The sequence below is a fragment of the Copidosoma floridanum genome, unplaced genomic scaffold, assembly GCF_036245765.1.
Source record: "Copidosoma floridanum isolate Cflo_tuat_1 unplaced genomic scaffold, Cflo_Japanese_pri ptg000007l, whole genome shotgun sequence".
NCBI classification, from domain to species: Eukaryota; Metazoa; Arthropoda; class Insecta; order Hymenoptera; family Encyrtidae; genus Copidosoma; species Copidosoma floridanum.
The window spans coordinates 7,918,185-7,937,299 of NW_028321884.1; the positions used below are offsets into that span (position 1 = coordinate 7,918,185).

Here is a 19,115-nt window from a genome sequence, read left to right on the forward strand (position 1 = left end):
TTTACTTGTTCTCAAGCTGTTGAGAACAGAGTGACTTAAACGTTTATCGATAGCACATAGCAGCTGGTGTCATCTTTGTACATACACACACGCAGTTCACAGTAGAAGCCGTAAGTATATACATGTATTCAGTCAGTCGACAGCTCCGATTTGTGCTCCTATATTTCCCACCTCTCTCTTTCTGATTCTGTAAAACAACAGCCCATGAAAAATTAACACTCATCTTATGAAAAAAATCATACCAAGGTCATCAACAAGTTACCATCTTCCATAGACGTTTTGCATCAGCTCTCCTTTCTTTTGGCGAAGCGTCGTCCAAAGGGCGGTTTTTTCTGCTTCGGATACTTGGCCTTCTCGTGTATTTCGGCGCAAAACTTGCAGATCGTCTCTTTGGCCGACACCACGACCGGGCAGAGTTTGTGCCTCCAGCGACCTACAACGTAGTCCTTTTGGGCGCAGGGACCGGTGTCGAATTCAGTTATGTTGGGACCACCGCTGCAAACCGGGACTTGGTCCACGTCGCGCAATATGACCTCGAGCTCGCCACAGTCCTTCGGCCGACGAACTTCCAGTGGTGAGAATTTGTTGTTTATGTAGATTTTTATGTCGTCGCTTTCGTGGAATATTACCTGCGAATCGAAAATCTTACGTCAAATATAAATGAATGTGTACGTGTATACACATATACGTCAAAATAACACTAAATTGTCCCCCTTGTATTTTTCTTATCAAATAATGGAAAAAAATATCGTACCGTACGGGCAAAATGACAAATCGCTTTATTGTTTTTAGAAAAATCGGTTCATCGCGTCAATCACCTGTTTCTCATAAATCGGCGGTATGAGTACGTCCGACTTGAACCACTTGGCCTTCGAGAATATGATAATGTCCTTGTCGACGCTGTTCTTGTGGTAGCCCCACATGGGATTGGGCAGCTTGATTTTGTGGCTGTTGTAAAATATCATGTCAAAGACTCGTATGTTCTTTTGTATCTCCGTCTCCGGCAGCGGATAATCCATCGTGGGATGCGCAGTCTTTTGGCTCTGCGTATTCTGTACGTTGCCGTTGTCGGCGAAAATCGCGTTATTCTGGCTCGCATAATCCGCACCTTGGCCCAAAAGGTGCATTTCCTCTTCTGGTACCAGTATAGTCACCTCCTTTGGTTCAATATCAATCGGCTGCTGGTAGTTTGGCAACTTTTCCGACAACTCTTTACTCAATAGCGCGGCATCTGCAAGAAAAGGTCACAAAAACACAATGTAACGTATTTTGATTTATTTGTGTTTCCAATTGCTTGATGGTGTGTATAAAATTAATTCTTACCCATGAAATCGAAGGGTTCGTTTGTACCATTTGTATTATCGATGCCATTGATTACATTGGCCGGCTTGATTATCTGTATGGATATTATTTTCGGTTTGCCCGATACGTCGATATTACCACCGTCGTCGCCGGTGTCCTGTTTGTCCAGTTCGCCGAACAAATTTTCGTTTATGAAATTGTTGCCGAACAAATCCACTCCGTTAATCAAGTAGGCTGCGAATCGGTAACTATTTTAGTTTTTTTTGCATTTCGTGTACATGTATTGTTGTTGATTTTTTCTTTTGTTTAATGATTCACCTGTTACATCATTTTCGCAGATCTGCTCGATACTCTTGGGATCGGTGGGTATGATGGCCAGCTGCGAATTATTGACGTCAAACGACAGAAGGTTGCTCTGGTTTTCGGCGAGGGATAGCAAAAAGTTGCCATAATTCACGTTCACGTCTGCCTCGTTGGTGATCATGATCTGGAAATTTTTTCATGTGTCACATGTACGCAAACGAAAAATGTAATACGTATTACACATGGATATATCATCCTCTCGGGTGGTGGCGCAACAACGCGTTTTTCACGCGAGAGAGAATACTTATTAACTAACATCGCGAGGACGCAAGAAAAATACATCAGCTGTTTCTAAACATAGAGAGATAGAGGGGCGGGGGGGGGGGCGCTTGAGAAAATTTTACCGATATGCCAAAAATATTTCACACCACGCGTAATGTTAACGAGCATGAATTCCGGGCCGCGAATCGTTTAGTGGTCGGAAATAGCAACCGTGGCCGAATGTGTTTTTTATGTTTTGTTTTAACGATCCCATCGAAATGAAAAAAAAAAAAAAAAAAAAAAAAAAAGTAAAAATAAGCCAATTGCTCATCGGCAAAGCAAAATGGTCCATTAGCTTCGGTGACAAATAAAGGAATCAATCGCGAGACCCATGTGATATTATGATAAAATCTCTCACCTCAGCTTGCAACGAAGCACCGGATCGAAGCGTCAGATAAGAACTAACGCGGTGCGTAACGTATACACACACGCGCCCCTCTCGCTCTCCTCGTTGCGTCGAGCGAGCTTTGGTTGCCGCAGTCGTTGGACCCGCGGGAAAAATCCCAAAATAATCAGTCCCCCCCGTCCTCTCGTATATAAATATAATCGGCGTTTTAACGGAAAGAGCGAGAAGGGCGAGCGCCGAGTTGCCGGGGAAAAAGAAAGAGAGAGCGCGTGTATTTTAACGCCGGGCGGCTCGGTTTTGATGCGTAGGAGTCCGAAGAAGGCGCGAGAGAGGGATGCCGTCCGGTACGATATACAGTTGCAAAGTGGTGTACGGGGAGCGCGAGGAAGGGGATGAGCGAACCGAGGAGCTCTTTTGAGAAAGGCTTGGGGGAAAGATTTGAGGCGACGACAGTATTTGTTGTTTGGTTTTTTTTTTTTTTTTTTTTACGCAACACACGCCCGCCAAATCGAGGTATTGATGTCAAAAAATGTACGATTTCGTAGCAATATGGAGTTTTTTTTTTTTTTGCTTCTTTAATTATGCGCTATATTACCCTTTTTATTTTTATACTTGGCAGGTATTTTTCATTAAATCATCTTAAAAAATTCACAAGTTTACCATTTTATATCGATGACAAATGGGTCAGTAGTTTTTTTTTTTTTTTTTTTTTTTCAATAAACGCATTTACGAAAACGAAGAAATACAACAAATTAATTGTTGGCACACGAGTGTATCGTTCGCGTGGGCACTGCTAACATATATTATACTATTATAATGAATGTGTGTGTTAATTGTAGCCTTGTCCTCGGTACAACTTGTAAAGCATCGCCCTGCACACCAATGAGAGATGTCATCCCCAAATGGTTAAATGCATTTATCAAAAAAAAAAAAATAAATAAATAAATAAAATAAAAAAACGTCTTAACGAAAAGTCTGTCCTGATAAGTACGAAAAGGTCATGGCACGGACGCAACAGCTGGTGAATGAAGGAGCAACACTAATATTATACTGCATGCTTGCGTATATACGTGGCACCGTGAAAAACGCCGATGTAGGCATGTATACCTAAAATGCGAAAAATGTGTATGCAAGTTCTTCTCTTTTCCTCTGTCTTTATATACGTATACAATACAACGGACCCACACGTAAGACTTGGCATATCACCGATCCAAGACAGTATATAGTTTTCTTTTATTTTTCGATTACGTATTTACATTAAAATACCGTCTCCTGCTTTTAGTAAAAAAATCGGTATGTTTATTATCGATGTATACATCTTTGTTGTGCGTATTCTCGATGATATCATATCCACCCGTCCCCCCGTCAATTTTCTTGGGACGAACTTCTTGCACTGTGCACAGAAATAGCAAAAGTTATACATCACGAAATCGGATGCCGTGTCGACCAGCCGATCGTTAATCTCCTAAAATCGGCGAAGCTTGAGAAACTCGACAAATACCCGCGGTCCACAATATATATATATATATATGCAAATATTAATATTAAGTACATTTTTCGTTGTTTTAAATTAATATAAATATAAGTTTAAAATAACAAGAGGTGAACCATTGTATCATAACAATAAGTAAGAAAGTGCGTGTTTTTTAGATAAAGTATACGTTACTTAAATAATAAACGAACATATGTGCTCGCACACACAGAGCTGTCGTTTTTTGCTTGGATAGCGATGATATACTTGCAAAGGGCGATCAATCTTATTCCCCTTTTGACAAATGCCCAAGAATTCGCTGTGTGGATCGAGCTGGTGCAAAAACAACGATCTCTGACTGATTCAAAAGAGAGTAAATTGTATACCTATGTATAAGGAGAGCTCGTGTTTAAAAGGGGCTATTTTTGGGACTTTCCCCCCAAGAAGGCTTTTAAAGATGCACAGCTCATTCCCCGTTATTGGTTGCCGGTATATCCGTTATTACTACATATAAACTTGTAGAGGTGCGTGTCCCATCAATACATATACAGCACAAAAGTAAAATAATTAATTTATTATTAGTAAGTATATAAGAGAGTTTTCCTACCAATGCAGGATTTTTACCCGATAAACGGTCGCTGTATGGCGGTACAAATTTCCCTGGAAGTGAGCTCGAGAGCGATGATGCTGGATGTTTATTCATATTTACTACAGTGAGCCTCGATAGGGATACCTTGAGGATCATCATTAGTGCTCATTCATTTTTCATTTATTGATTATTCATCATTCAAAATATTAATTATATTCATCTGAAAATCAGCGTCATTTAGCGGTGCTGATATTTGCGCACCATTTCAATTTGCATATTTGCTACAAAGATGATGATGGACATTAATTCAATAATTTTCATTCTCTGTCGTCACAATACGGTCACGATACTGCTCTCCCCCCCCGCACTGTTGCTGTAGCAGACGACAGATTTCTACGAGCGTTTACATATATATATACATAGGATATATGTAAATCAATGTATCAATGAAGTTTATATTAGTCTGGTTTTTAGTTAGAGTCGAAATGTCGGAGTAATTAAACCAGATCAAACGTAAAAAATGTTGAAGCCGAGGTAAGCTAATTAAACTTTTTCCTGATACAGTGGACAAGTAGATGAAGAATCATAAATATTTATAATATTTACGTCTCAATTGTAATTCATGTAACGAAACAACATGTGCCTTTATTGGTGACAGACAACCAAAACATAACCTTACCGGTATTGCTCTTGTCATCTATAGTAACAACAACACCACCAGCAAGGATCTACCCAGACAATAAGCGCCTACGATTCCACGATGTCGGAGTCTCAGGAAACTCCAGCGGTGGTGGAAAATCCTGACTTGGACATCGTGACCGAGGAGGACCGCAAATTCCTGGACGATTTTCTGAAGGAAACGGAGCAGCGACTCGCTGCCAAGGAAGAAATTCGCGTGACCAATGCGAACGCTAGCCGACCTCCTGACTCGTACTTCAGCAAGCTCGACTCCAGCCTCAAGCGCAACACCACCTTTGTCAAGAAGCTCAAGACCTTTGGTGGTCCCCAGGTAGACGCCTTTATGAAGGACATGGTAAATTTAAACCTCACCAAGTACGTGAGCGAAGTTGCCAGTGCTCTTGTCGATGCCAAGCTGAAAATGACGGACGTAGGACCTGCCATAAGAGTGTGCAGCTTCTTGCATCAAACCTACGCAGAGTTCTCGTCGCACTTCTTTGAGAACTGGCAAAAGATTCTGTCCATCAAAGTCAGCGACAAGATTGCCAATCCTAGCAAGCTCAGGGTTGATTTACGGTTCTATGCCGAGCTTATTAATGCAGGTATCTTCACCCACAAACAGGGGCTACCTCTCTTGGGCTCTGTGCTGATGGTCCTTATCAATATGGACAAAGAAGAGCATAACAACGCTAGTATAATATTGAGTTTTTGTAAGCACTGCGGCGAGGATTATGCTGGTTTGGTACCCAAAAGAGTAAGAGAGCTTGCGGAGAAACTGAACGTTACCTTACCCAAGAGTAAGCTACTCACGCCAGATAAGCAACAAAACGTGAGGTCGTTATTGCGCGATTATTACAACTCCCTGTGCAAGCATCTCTTGAAGGACCACAAGGAGCTGCAAGCTTTTGAGAAGCAAAACAGAAAGATTCTACAAACTAGGGGTGAGCTTAGCTCAGAGAGGAAAGAAAAGCTTGAATCTCTCAAACTTTCTTATGAGCGCTTGCTGCTGAATGTACAGAACTTTTCCGACACACTGGATGAGCAAATGCCAGAGCTGCCGATCGACAATGAAGTGAAGACCGAAGCGGATGAGACGCTGAAGATGATCAGTGAAGGCGAGGAGAACACCACGATGGAAGACATGTGGGGAGATGAGGAGACGCGACGGTTCTATGAGGTTCTTACTGATCTGACTTTTATCTTGCCTGGCTCCTTTGCCAAAGAACAACTGGCCAAGCAGGAGAAGCAGGACACCACGATAACCGAAGAAGTACTGGACCAGGATCTGACGTTCGATGAACTCGAGGACATTGAAAAAGTGGAGGAGCCCGAGCCGGAGGTTGAAGAGCCGCAGGTTACGAATATTAGCAACAAGATCATGCTGGATGCGTTCATATCCCATCTGCCGAACTGCGTGAACCGGGAGACGATTGACAACGCAGCTGCGGATTTTATTATGACTCTCAACACCAAGCACAACAAGAAGAAACTCATCAAGGCTCTCTTTGGCGTGTCGCGCATCCGTCTGGATCTTTTACCTTTTTACTCGCGACTCGCGGCTATTCTTCACCCTGTAATGCCTGAAGTCGGCAACGAGCTGTGCCAAATGCTAAAGCACGATTTCAAATACCACGTGCACAAAAAGGACCAGATCAACATCGAGTCCAAGATCAAGGTGGTGCGCTACATCGGTGAGCTCGTCAAGTTCAAGCTCTACTCGAAAATCGAGGCCCTCTACTGCCTCAAGGTCCTGCTCCATGATTTCACCCATCACCACATCGAGATGGCCTGCAACCTACTCGAGACCTGCGGTAGGTATCTCTTTTGCTCTCCGGACTCTCATCAGCGCACCAAAGTCTACCTCGAGCAAATGATGCGCAAGAAAGCCGTCACCGCTTTGGACTCACGCTACGTCACCATAATCGAGAACGCCTATTACTTTGTGAATCCACCCGAGAGCCTCGGTAGCATGCCGAAAAAGTACAGGCCACCCATGCACGAGTTCATACGGAAGCTGCTCTACCAGGATCTGTCCAAGACGAATACGGACAAGGTTCTCAAGTGGATGAGAAAGCTCGAGTGGGACGACGAAGGCGTCGCTTCTTACGCCATCAAGTGCCTCACCGCGGCGTATAACGTCAAGTATCTGAACATACGCTGTGTCGGTAGCCTACTAGCGGGTCTCGTGGCGCATTACGAGGCAGTCGGGCCGTTCGTGGTCGACGGCGTACTCGAGGACATAAGACTTTGCATGGAGATCAATTTGCCCAAGTATAACCAGCGTCGTATCGCCATGGTCAAGTATCTGGGGGAGCTCTACAATTACAGGATGGTCGAGAGCAGCGACATATTTAGGACACTGTACCTCTTGATTACGTTTGGTGTGAGTATGGACCACTCGGTGCCGAGTTCTCTCGATCCTCCCGAGCACCTGTTCCGCATCAGGCTAGTCTGTGTGCTGCTGGAGACCTGCGGTCAGTACTTTAGCAACGGTTCGAGCAAAAAAAAGCTCGACTACTTCCTCGTGTTCTTTCAACACTACTATTGGTTCAAGAGGACGGACCCGGTCTGGACACCCGACAATCCGTTTCCCGTTGGTGTCAACTACATGTTCCGGGATACACTCGCCATGTTAAGGCCAAAGATACGGCTCATTGAGAACTTGAAAGAAGCCCAGGACGCAATAGAGGAGCTCAAACATACATTGTATCCCAACTTGGAGACAGAAGTACCGACCGACGAAGAGACAGGTGACATGAACACGATACTGGAGGTTGACGAAGAAGCTCCAGCAGTAGATAATAGTGATGCAAAAACAGAGTTGCACTTTGAAGAAGTGGAAGACGCGTCTGAAGTACAAACCGATGACGATGACGACGACGACGATGATGAGGAGGAAGAAGACGAGTGGACGAATGGAGCTATGGACGGGCGTCATGGAAAGCTGCCGCGACATACCGAGGGTACGCAAGACAATACTCAGGGTGAGGGTAACAGTCTATCGGAAGGAGGTGGCACGGTGCTGATGGACGCAGAGATGGTCTCAGTACTACCTTCAGGTCCGAAACGTATCCTATGCCCGGAAGATGACGACTTTCTGTCCGCTCTCGACAAGATGGTCTCGGACAACATTCAGGATAGGATGCGCGAGGGCGCGAAATCCCAGCAGGTGGATATATCGGTACCACTCCACGTTAAAAGTACTAAAAAGACGTACGAGCAGCTCCAGGAGGCACCTGTCACGGACTCCTCGACCGTTGACTTTGTTCTGATGTTGCGCAAAGGAAATAAACAGCAGTACAAGAATTTGGCAGTGCCAGTGTCTTCCGAACTAGCAATGAACCTGAGAAACAGAGAACAGGAGCAGAAGGAAGAGAAGGAACGGGTCAAAAGACTGACGCTCAATATCACGGAGCGTCAAGAGGAAGAAGATTATCAGGAAGCGATCAATCAAGGTACCAGGCCTGTTACGGTTAATCTTAATAGGGAGAGGCGGCAAAAGTACAACCATCCAAAAGGTGCACCTGATGCCGATCTCATTTTTGGTCCTAAGAAGATTAGGTAAGAGAACTGGTATATTGATGGTCGACCTTTCTTTTCTTCGTCTTCTCCTATTGTGAATAATAATGTATTTTGAGCGGCTTTTTTCCATTTTGTTGTATCATAAGGAAAAAAAAATTTGTAAGTTTGTAACTTTACTTTGTAAAAATAGTTTACGTACTATCGTGCTAGGCTGTAAGGGGTAACAAGAATACAAGTGTCGAATTACACTAGATAGTGTTTTCCATGTGAAACCAATTTTTTTTTTTTTTTTTTTTTAACAGTATGAATGAATAATTTCATAATTTGTAAGGCGCTTGTAATTAGATATAAAAAAAAAGTTCATTTCAATTTTTGTTACATATGTATCATAAAATTCATTTAGAGTTAATAGTTGTAAAAAACGTTTTTTCTTTAAACTTTTACTTTTAGAACATGTGATATTTTTGTGGCAAAAGTGAATTCATTTTAAAAAGCGTCAGTAAGCTTTAATATAAACTTTTAAGAATTATAATTTGTGAAAAAATAAAAGTCTTCTGCATTTTCTGCAAAAGTTCAATGAAGTTTAATAAATTGAAATTTTTTTTGTGTCGTATAAAACTATTCTTGTGAACCTATACAAAAAATTAATAAAATTTTTGAATAAATAATAAAAAAAATTATGTGCGTTTTCTTTAATGAATATAAATTATTATTACGTTGAATGATTTTTATCTATGAAAAACCGCCATGTACAAAATAAATATAAATTAAGTCAATGATTTTGAGAGATTTGTTACATGCTTTTTTCCGTGCATACGATTATGAATCAGTGTTTTTTTTTCTTTTTACTCTACGAGAGTATGCGTGAAATAAGTGACACAGAATTGCAGATCGTAACTAAATGCTGGAAAATACAAGCTGCGACAGAAAATACTGATTTCGTCTTTAAGGATCTTCTTCTGCATCTTCAAACTGACCTGCCTCGACGTCCATGGCTTCCTCCTGTATTTCCGTGCCGTTTTGACCTCCCATTCGTTCTAAAAAAAATATAGTTGTAGAGTATACAAAACAACTAAATTAAAAAGAGATCTGAATTACTTTACCTGCAGAGATAATGTATGGAGCATCTCCCGCGCCAACCTCTAAGTGCTCGAATTCGTCCTCTTCCGCGTCTAAATAAATATCTTCTTCAGCTAATGAAAGATTACATGTACCATTAATATTGATAAATCAATGGAAGTATTAGGAACATAGGCAAAGATAATATACCATCAGAGAAGCTGTCTTGTGGGTCAGGATGGAGTGCTTGGCACTCGTTCATTGCTTGAAACATGGCATCTAAATTGTTCGTATCATCTGGCGCGAATCTCATTTCAGTGATTGGAGCTTCAGAATCGTCATCGTGGTTGATCTCATCGCTATCATCTGCATTTCTCTCACTGGGTTCTAATGATGAGCCATCTAAAGAATAAAATAATTTACAGCTGTAAAAAATAATCTGACAAATTAATCACAATATTAAATTTACATCATTATGTGAAGTATGTGCAGCAATATGAATTCTAAACTAATCAGTACATTGATGTCGGCTCTATATTTTTTGTTATCTACCTGGAAAGTCTACTTTAGCATCAACCATCACATAGAGACATTGCCTGTGGTGTGTTTGGTCATCTCGTGAAATAGCATGTAAGGATATATGATCGTACTGGAGAGAAAATCCTTGTCTGGTGTCGTTGTTTACCCATGAAAGCAAGCTGTTGATGTTTTATGATTTTTGTGAGATCTTTATTATTTTGATGTAAAGAGTACAGCAATTTTCAAAACTATTATATATACAAGACAAGATTAAATAGCAAAGGAAACTATACAAACGACATTGGAATTGAATCACTAGGCACATGCAAATAAAGGAATGGAACGAGGATTAAACATACCTTTCTGTGATGTACAAGGTTCCTTTGCCAACTTCTGTGTCATTGATGTACAAAGTGGTATGTGACTCCTCATGACGAATGCCCTCCTCAGGAGCCAAGAAATTGCTTAGCACAACCATATTTTAATCTGAAAAATAACATTCACGCATGTACTATCAACCCCTTATCTCTACCATTAGTGTCATTGCTACAAAGACCTGAGCTAAACATATATCTTTCATTAATTGTATTCAGCCACGACCATAAGTATGCCAGGCACACTGTACAGCCAATAAACTGAACTACACTTGAACCTAACGCATATATAAGCCAAGTGCTTGAAATAAACTCCAAAACAATAAGTTAGAACAATAAAAGCCCGCAAAGTGAACTATTCCAAGCACTTGAAAAACATCGTCAGAGACTCATTGGCGCGCCTATACAAGTAAACAGTAAATATACATAGTAAAAAAAAGTTAAAAAAAAGCCGGATATCGATTAAAACTCAGCAACTCACCTCACAAAAAAACACTTTACAATTATACCACGCGACTTTCTCTTGCGGAGAACTCTTTCAGCTCAAAAAAACACAGGTGAGTAGATATGTCTAAAGAAAACAACCTAGCAATCGCTGGACAGACTTTATATGGTAAGGTAAAGCGACTCCAAGACGATTTTATGTAGTGCTGGACGATCGAAGCATTGTCGCCGTCCCGTGAGCCTCTATTTTTGTTGAACGGGTTTTGTTGACGCAGCGGGTGCACCTTCTTCACTTGTGCACTAGTTAATATATTGGTAAGGGCGAAGTTTGTATTCTGCAAAGCCTCGTTAGAATTGTATGTGTGATTTAATGTAACCAGACCAGACCAGACACTACACAGGTAAAATAAAAAACTGGAGAGACGAAGAATGGTTTACTTGTTTATTCATATGTCGATCGGTACTAATAAGTACCTAACTAAAGTTGCCTCCAACAGAGTTCTCATACTAAAAACTGATACTAAACAATCATGCAGAATCTGCAATTAGCAATAATAGGGATGCACTCTGGACTGCTGCACATGCAGCCTCTGCTCCAAAATATAATTTGCAAGTATGATACAGGCATATACCGATTTACCTCGTGTGTGTAAATTACGGAAGCCCAGAATAAGCCCCAGATAAAAACGCATAAGCACTCACAAGAACAAGTACTTATGAGTGCACAAAAACACGTACGAGACCTAAAAGTATAAATGTAAAGAAAGTATACTCTCTTTAAATACAAATAAAGCGTGTCCTTTGATAGGTGATTGATAGAGGGGGTAAGGATATTGAAGGTAAGAAGTGAAAAGCTCTGCGAACTCCGCGAGCAACTTGCTAATTTCGACTTAAAAAAAATACCCAAAACTGTGGAATCGTTAGCAACGTTTGCAACCGCTTTGTAAAAAACTGTCGGATCAAGCAGTTTTGCAAAAAAAAATAAATTTGATACCGTCGTGCGAGAGACATAAAAAGTATCTCATCCACCCTTTGTAGTGTGTCTATACTATCAAAATTGATATCGATCGTTTGCAATTTAATTGTCGTTTATGTTGAACAGTTGCAAATTGTCATATTTTTATGTATAGCAGGTAAAATAATTATTTTTGTCGAATGTGGAATGTGCGATTTTTTCTCAATACAATAATACATAATACGTATTGCTGCGCATGCGCCGTGTATACAGTTCCACTAGCGATGGGATATAGTTCCGGCCAGATTTGGGAATTCTCTAGGACCCAACCTCTCTGACGTGGGAAATCACTAGATCAAAAAAAAATTAGTACCAAAGGTGACGCGCGAGATTCAAATAAGGTCCAATAACACAAGCATCCATCACCTGATGACCCGGGGCGCTCACTGGCCACTCTTTTAAATAAATAATTATTAATAACACCAGCGCCTGTCACCTGATGACCCACGGCGCTTACTAGCCACTCTTTTAAATAAATAATTATTAATAACACAAGCGCTTATCACCTAAATACCCGGGGCGCTTACTGGCCACTCTGTTAAATAATCAATTAATAATAACACAAGCGCCTATCACCTTTTGACCCGGGGCGCTTACTAGCTACTATTGAATAATAAATTATCAAGTAATTACAAGAGCGCCAATTAAAAAGATCTTTGTCGTACTAGATAGGCAATCAAAATTGTGATATAATTAATGTGTTATCGATCAACTTTTTATCATTTAATAGTGTTGCAAACAAGTGTCCTGGATCCTCAGGAAGAAGGTGCTTGACATACTTATTAATAATTATTTATTTACTAGATTTGCAATTAGCGCCCCAGGTAATACGGTGATAGGCGCTTGTGTTATTTATTAATAATTATTTATTTAACAGAGTTTCCAGTAAGCGCCCCGGGTCAAAAGGTGATAGGTGCTTGTGTTATCAATAATTATTTATTTAACAGAGTGGCCAGTAAGCGCCCCGGGTCATCAGGTGATAGGCGCTTGTGTTATTTACTAATAATAATTTATTTAACAGAGTTGCCAGTAAGCGCCCCGGGTCAAAAGGTGATAGGCGCTGGTGTTATTAATAATTATTTATTTAAAAGAGTGGCCAGTGAGCGCCCCGGGTCATCAGGTGATGGATGCTTGTGTTATTGGACCTTATTTGAATCTCGCGCGTCACCTTTGGTACTAATTTTTTTTTGATCTAGTGATTTCCCACGTCAGAGAGGTTGGGTCCTAGAGAATTCCCAAATCTGGCCGGAACTATATCCCATCGCTAGTGGAACTGTATACACGGCGCATGCGCAGCAATACGTATTATGTATTATTGTATTGAGAAAAAATCGCACATTCCACATTCGACAAAAATAATTATTTTACCTGCTATACATAAAAATATGACAATTTGCAACTGTTCAACATAAACGACAATTAAATTGCAAACGATCGATATCAATTTTGATAGTATAGACACACTACAAAGGGTGGATGAGATACTTTTTATGTCTCTCGCACGACGGTATCAAATTTATTTTTTTTTGCAAAACTGCTTGATCCGACAGTTTTTTACAAAGCGGTTGCAAACGTTGCTAACGATTCCACAGTTTTGGGTATTTTTTTTAAGTCGAAATTAGCAAGTTGCTCGCGGAGTTCGCAGAGCTGAAGTGAAACAATAGAGAAGAGAGAGGAAAAGGAGTAGTAACAGATATAAACTCAGAGAGAAAGGTAGTGCGAACAAATAAGGATCAAGAAGCAAGTGAAATATAAAATTACAGTCTTCAGTGTAAAATATAAAATACAATAGAGATAATAGACTTATATTTTCGTTCCTCTACTTTTTTCAGGTAAAATTACGCTGTAAATATTGTAAATATTGTATAATAATTATTAAATAAACTCTACTTTTTTCAGAGTAACAAATATTAGTTTATTTTTCTCGTATCTATTGTTATAAATATAAAACATTATAGAACGAAAATATTGTCTCAAGATAACAAAAATGCCAAAATTAAGATTTAATTTTGAAGTTGTTTCCTCACCGAGTGATAGCAAAACAAACATAACAAATATAACCTTCATCGAAACGGAAAAAGGAATACAGTATGCTATACCACGGCAATATCAAAATATAGACAATCACACAGAAGTCAAGAAAACAGAGGTATTTATTAAATTTAAAAGTAACGCTAAAAGGGGTACACAACAGAAGTTATGGATAGGATTAGATGATGAGTTAGCAAAAGTATATATAGATGAAATAGGAAATTTTCAATTTAAGAACGTATATTTAAACGAAATTGAAAAAGAAAAAAAAATAATAGAAAATCCTGTAGATATAAACAACTTGATAGAACAATTATTAACAAACAAACAAAAAGATAATAGCAAGCTTAACTTAAAAAATATATCAGAAAAATTTATTTTAGAAAAATTTAATGAAAAACAGACGAATATAACTCAATGGATGAATACATTTGAAAAAGAATGTGAAAGATTTGAAATTATTGAAGATAATACAAAAATTGAAATTTTAAGATTATTTTTAGATAAAGCCTGCATGGACTGGCATTATACAGCACAAACAGAATTAAAAATAAATAATAACTGGCAAGAATGGAAAGAAAAATTTCTAAAAACTTTTGCAGATAGAAGTTGGAATTCATCTATATATGCATTGTCCTATAAATATTATGAAGGTTCATTAACAGAATATGCGATAAAAAAAGAAAGATTATTAATAAATGTGGACCCAAACATGGGAAAAAAGACAATAATAGCGTTGATAGTAATGGGTCTACCAGAATGGATAAGAAATAAATTAGATAAAGAAGAATGTGTAGATTCAACAATATTAATAAATGAAATAAGAAAACATGAAAGTTTGAACAAAAAAATTATAAGCAAGAAAAATGATAATAGATACAATTATAAACATAAAAATGAAGAAAAAAAACCGTGTCAAATATGTGAGAAAATAGGAAAATCCAACAGATTCCATCCTGAAGAAAAATGTTGGTTTAAGAATAAAGATAAAACAAGAGTAGTTGGGGCAAATGAAAGAATAAATGCAGATTTATATACAGAAGAAAAAAACGAATAGAGACACCATTGATTAAAATACCAATATTGTTAAATAATAAATTGAGGGTTATAGGAACATATGATTCCGGGGCTCAGATATCATTAATAAATAAAAGAATAGTTAAAATACAAGAAGAAGAAAAAAATGTAAACAAAATATATTTGAAGTCAGTCAATGGTGTCAGCGAAACAAAAGGCTTAATAAAAGTGAAAGTAAAAATATTCGAAATAGAAGAAGAAATAGACTTAGATATAGTGGAAAGAGAAGACTTTGAGGATATTATAATAGGTTTAGATATGATAAAAAAATTTAGACTTATACAAGATGAGAATTTAAATATTTCCCAAAAGAAAAAAATAATCAAAGAAAAAGATCAACATATAAAACAGAATTCAACAGAAAAGGTTACGGAAGTAAAAATAAACTTTAATGAGCATGTGACAGAAGAGGAAAGCGATTTACGATTAGAACATTTAGAAAATAGTAAAAAGAAAGAGATAAAAAATATAATTAAGAAATACAATTCAGTCTTTGCAAAAAACAAATATGACATAGGGACAGTTAAAGATTATGAAGCAAGAATAGATTTAATAGAAGAAAAATACTGTAGCAAAAGACCATATAGATGTACAATAGAAGATAAAAAAGAGATAGAACAACAAGTAGCAAAATTACTTGAAAAAAAATTAATAGAAGAATCGTACAGCCCTTTTGCAGCACCTGTTACTCTAGCATTTAAAAAAGAAGAAAATAAGAAATCAAGACTATGCATAGACTTTAGAGACCTAAATAAATTAATTGTACCGCAAGCACAACCTTTCCCACTAATCGAAGATTTAATAACAAAAACAAGAAACTGTAAATTTTTCACCACCCTAGATATAAATTCGGCTTTTTGGTCAATACCTCTTAGAATTGAAGATAGAAATAAAACTGGTTTTATTACACAAGATGGACACTACCAATGGACTTGCCTTCCGTTTTATAAATATTGTATAATAATTATTAAATAAACTCTACTTTTTTCAGAGTAACAAATATTAGTTTATTTTTCTCGTATCTATTGTTATAAATATAAAACATTATATAAATATGTGGGAGGTCGATTTTTGGGTAAAAGATAAATTGTAAACTTGCCGCAAATAGCACAGCAGCGTTAACTTTTTATTTTATATCTGTAAGATTAGTTGCGGCTGGTTTATAACTGATTAAATGGCTCTACTGTAAATAGCAATAATTATTTGGATCAGCGCCATCTAGCGGTCTTCATTTTTTAGCGAAAAGTGGCCTCTAAAATTCTCAATCAGAGCAATCAGGCTTAGAGCTATTTAATCAATTTTAAACCAGCCGCAACTTATTCTTTAGCTATAAAATGAAAAAATAACGATACGTGTGTTTTTGGCGGCAAGTTAACAATCTATTTTCTACCAAAAAATCGACCTTTTATGTATTTACACTTTTAAAGATAAATTTTTGAGCATAAGATAAATTGTTAACTTGCCGCCAAAAACACACGTATCGTTATTTTTTCATTTTATAGCTTCATCATGAGTTGCGGCTGGTTTATAATTGATTAAATGGCTCTAGGGCTAAGCTGCCTAAAGCTCTCCTTCAGAATTTCAGAAGCAATTTTTGGCCAAAAAAATCACGACCGCTAGATGGCGCTGATCCAAATGATTATTACTACTTGTAGTAGAGCCATTTGATCAATTATAAACCAGCCGCAACTAATTAAGTAAATACAAAATAAAAAGATAACATTGTTTGTGCTGTTTGCGGCAAGTTTACAATGCATTTTTTACACGAATATTGACTTCCTATATATTTATACTTTCGGGTGAAAGATAAATTGTAAACTTGCCGCCAATAGTGCGAACAATGTTCACTTTTTATTTTGTATTTATCGAATTAGTTGCGGCTGGTTTATAAATGATAAAATGGCTCTAGTATAAGCATAGTAATAATCATTTGGATCAGCGCCATCTAGCGGTAGTGATTTTTTTGGCCAAAAATTGCTTCTGAAATTCTGATGGAGAGCTTTAGGCAGCTTAGCCCTAGAGCCGTTTAATCACTTATAAACCAGCCGCAACTATTGAAATAGATACAAAATAAATAATTAACGTTGTTTGTGCTGTTTGCGGCAAGTTTACAATTTATCTATTACCCGAAAGTGTAAATATAAGGGAGGTCGATATTGGTGTAAAACATACACTGCAAACTTGCCGCAAGTAGCACAAACATCGTTAAATATTTATTTTGTATCTATTTCAATAGTTGCGGCTGGTTTATAAGTGATTAAATGGCTCTAGGGCTAAGCTGCCTAAAGCTCTCCATCAGAATTTCAGAAGCAATTTTTGGCCAAAAAAATCACTACCGCTAGATGGCGCTGATCCAAATGATTATTACTATGCTTATACTAGAGCCATTTTATCATTTATAAACCAGCCGCAACTAATTCGATAAATACAAAATAAAAAGTGAACATTGTTCGCACTATTGGCGGCAAGTTTACAATTTATCTTTCACCCGAAAGTATAAATATATAGGAAGTCAATATTCGTGTAAAAAATGCATTGTAAACTTGCCGCAAACAGCACAAACAATGTTATCTTTTTATTTTGTATTTACTTAATTAGTTGCGGCTGGTTTATAATTGATTAAATGGCTCTACTACAAGTAGTAATAATCATTTGGATCAGCGCCATCTAGCGGTAGTGATTTTTTTGGCCAAAAATTGCTTCTGAAATTCTGAAAGAGAGCTTTAGGCAGCTTAGCCCTAGAGCCATTTAATTACTTATAAACCAGCCGCAACTAATTTCATAAATATAAAATAAAAAGTTAACGTTGTTTGCACTGTTTGCGTCAAGTTTACAATTCATCTATTACCCAAAAGTATAAATATATATGAGGTTGATATTCGTATAAAACATACTTTGCAAACTTGCCGCAAGTAGCACAAACATCTTTAACTATTTATTTTGTATCTACGAAATTAGTTGCGGCTGGTTTATAATTGATTAAATGGCTCTACTATAAGTAGTTATAATCATTAGGATCAGCGCCATCTAGCGGTCATGATTTTTTTGGCCAAAAATTGCTTCTGAAATTCTGAAGGAGAGCTTTAGGCAGCTTAGCCCTAGAGCCATTTAGTCACTTATAAACCAGCCGCAACTCTTGAAATAGATACAAAATAAATAATTAACGATGTTTGTGCTACTTGCGGCAAGTTTGCAGTGTATGTTTCATACGAATATTGACCTCCTATATATTTATACTTTCGAGTAATAGATAAATTGTAAACTTGCCGCAAACAGCACAGAAAATGTTGAATTTTCATTTTGTATCTGTCAAATAAGTTGCGGCTGGTTTATAATTGACAACATGGCTCTAGGGCCTAAAATATCTAAAGCTTTCCTTCAGAATTTTAGGGCCACTTTTTAGTTTAGAAATCTGAAACGCTAAAACCAGCCGCAACTAGTTGTGTAGATAGAAAATAAAAAGTTGACATTGGCTGTGCTGTTTACGGCAAGTTTACAAATAATCTTTTGCCTGAAAATCGACCTCCTATAAGAATATTAATACTTTTGTATGAATAATAATTTATCAATTGCATTGTAAAATTACGTGTGAAATGAAGAGTTAAAAGTAAAGTTTGAAATTATGTCATTGTTTACTGTCATTGAACATTTCGCATGTGTGCAATAAATTGATACAGGATTATACAGATACCTATTATTTTGCTGGGTGAGAAAGACGGATATTTGGTTTTGTTAGCATATTCCAGCGGTAATAATGCATATTTGGAATCTATGTTATATATTTATACAGCTTAAAATGTTTAAATATTAATCATGTGTGCCTATATTTACCAACTTATTTGTATAAATTGAACTTTATACAAAAACTCATGATACAATCATTATTCTAAACGTTAGTGAAAAAGGCGGTTAAGGACGTATACTTAGCCTGCGGACTATGGGTGTAATCCGCAAATGCTGCCAGCAGTTAACTGCCAGCAGTTAAGTTACGTAGGTCGTGGTAACGCCGCATGGTCGGGTAGCGCTAGCGTCAACCTGTACTAACTGTCGGTGGGTTCCGCATG

At 37.9% G+C, this 19,115-nt stretch overlaps 3 protein-coding genes across 3 annotated transcripts; 1 reads left to right on the forward strand and 2 right to left on the reverse strand.

Moving 5' to 3' along the window:
• Nucleotides 1-62: 62 nt before the first annotated feature.
• On the reverse strand, nt 63-2,308 carry LOC106647523 (uncharacterized). Its single transcript, XM_014363961.2, has 6 exons — nt 2,285-2,308; nt 1,621-1,789; nt 1,324-1,536; nt 819-1,231; nt 263-629; nt 63-187 (listed from the first exon to the last, which is right to left on the reverse strand). The coding sequence occupies exons 2-5, from the start codon at nt 1,784-1,786 to the stop codon at nt 285-287; spliced, it is 1,137 nt and encodes a 378-aa protein (XP_014219447.1). The 5' UTR covers nt 1,787-1,789; nt 2,285-2,308; the 3' UTR covers nt 63-187; nt 263-284.
• Nucleotides 2,309-4,789: 2,481 nt separating this feature from the next.
• On the forward strand, nt 4,790-8,888 carry Upf2 (UPF2 regulator of nonsense mediated mRNA decay). Its single transcript, XM_014363896.3, has 2 exons — nt 4,790-4,866; nt 5,036-8,888. The coding sequence occupies exon 2, from the start codon at nt 5,093-5,095 to the stop codon at nt 8,573-8,575; it is 3,483 nt and encodes a 1,160-aa protein (XP_014219382.2). The 5' UTR covers nt 4,790-4,866; nt 5,036-5,092; the 3' UTR covers nt 8,576-8,888.
• Nucleotides 8,889-9,218: 330 nt separating this feature from the next.
• icln (chloride nucleotide-sensitive channel icln) lies at nt 9,219-11,642 on the reverse strand. The gene is made up of 6 exons (XM_014363897.2): nt 10,966-11,642; nt 10,470-10,596; nt 10,144-10,289; nt 9,802-9,993; nt 9,636-9,725; nt 9,219-9,569 (listed from the first exon to the last, which is right to left on the reverse strand). The coding sequence occupies exons 2-6, from the start codon at nt 10,586-10,588 to the stop codon at nt 9,478-9,480; spliced, it is 639 nt and encodes a 212-aa protein (XP_014219383.2). The 5' UTR covers nt 10,589-10,596; nt 10,966-11,642; the 3' UTR covers nt 9,219-9,477.
• Between the last annotated feature and the right edge of the window lie 7,473 nt (nt 11,643-19,115).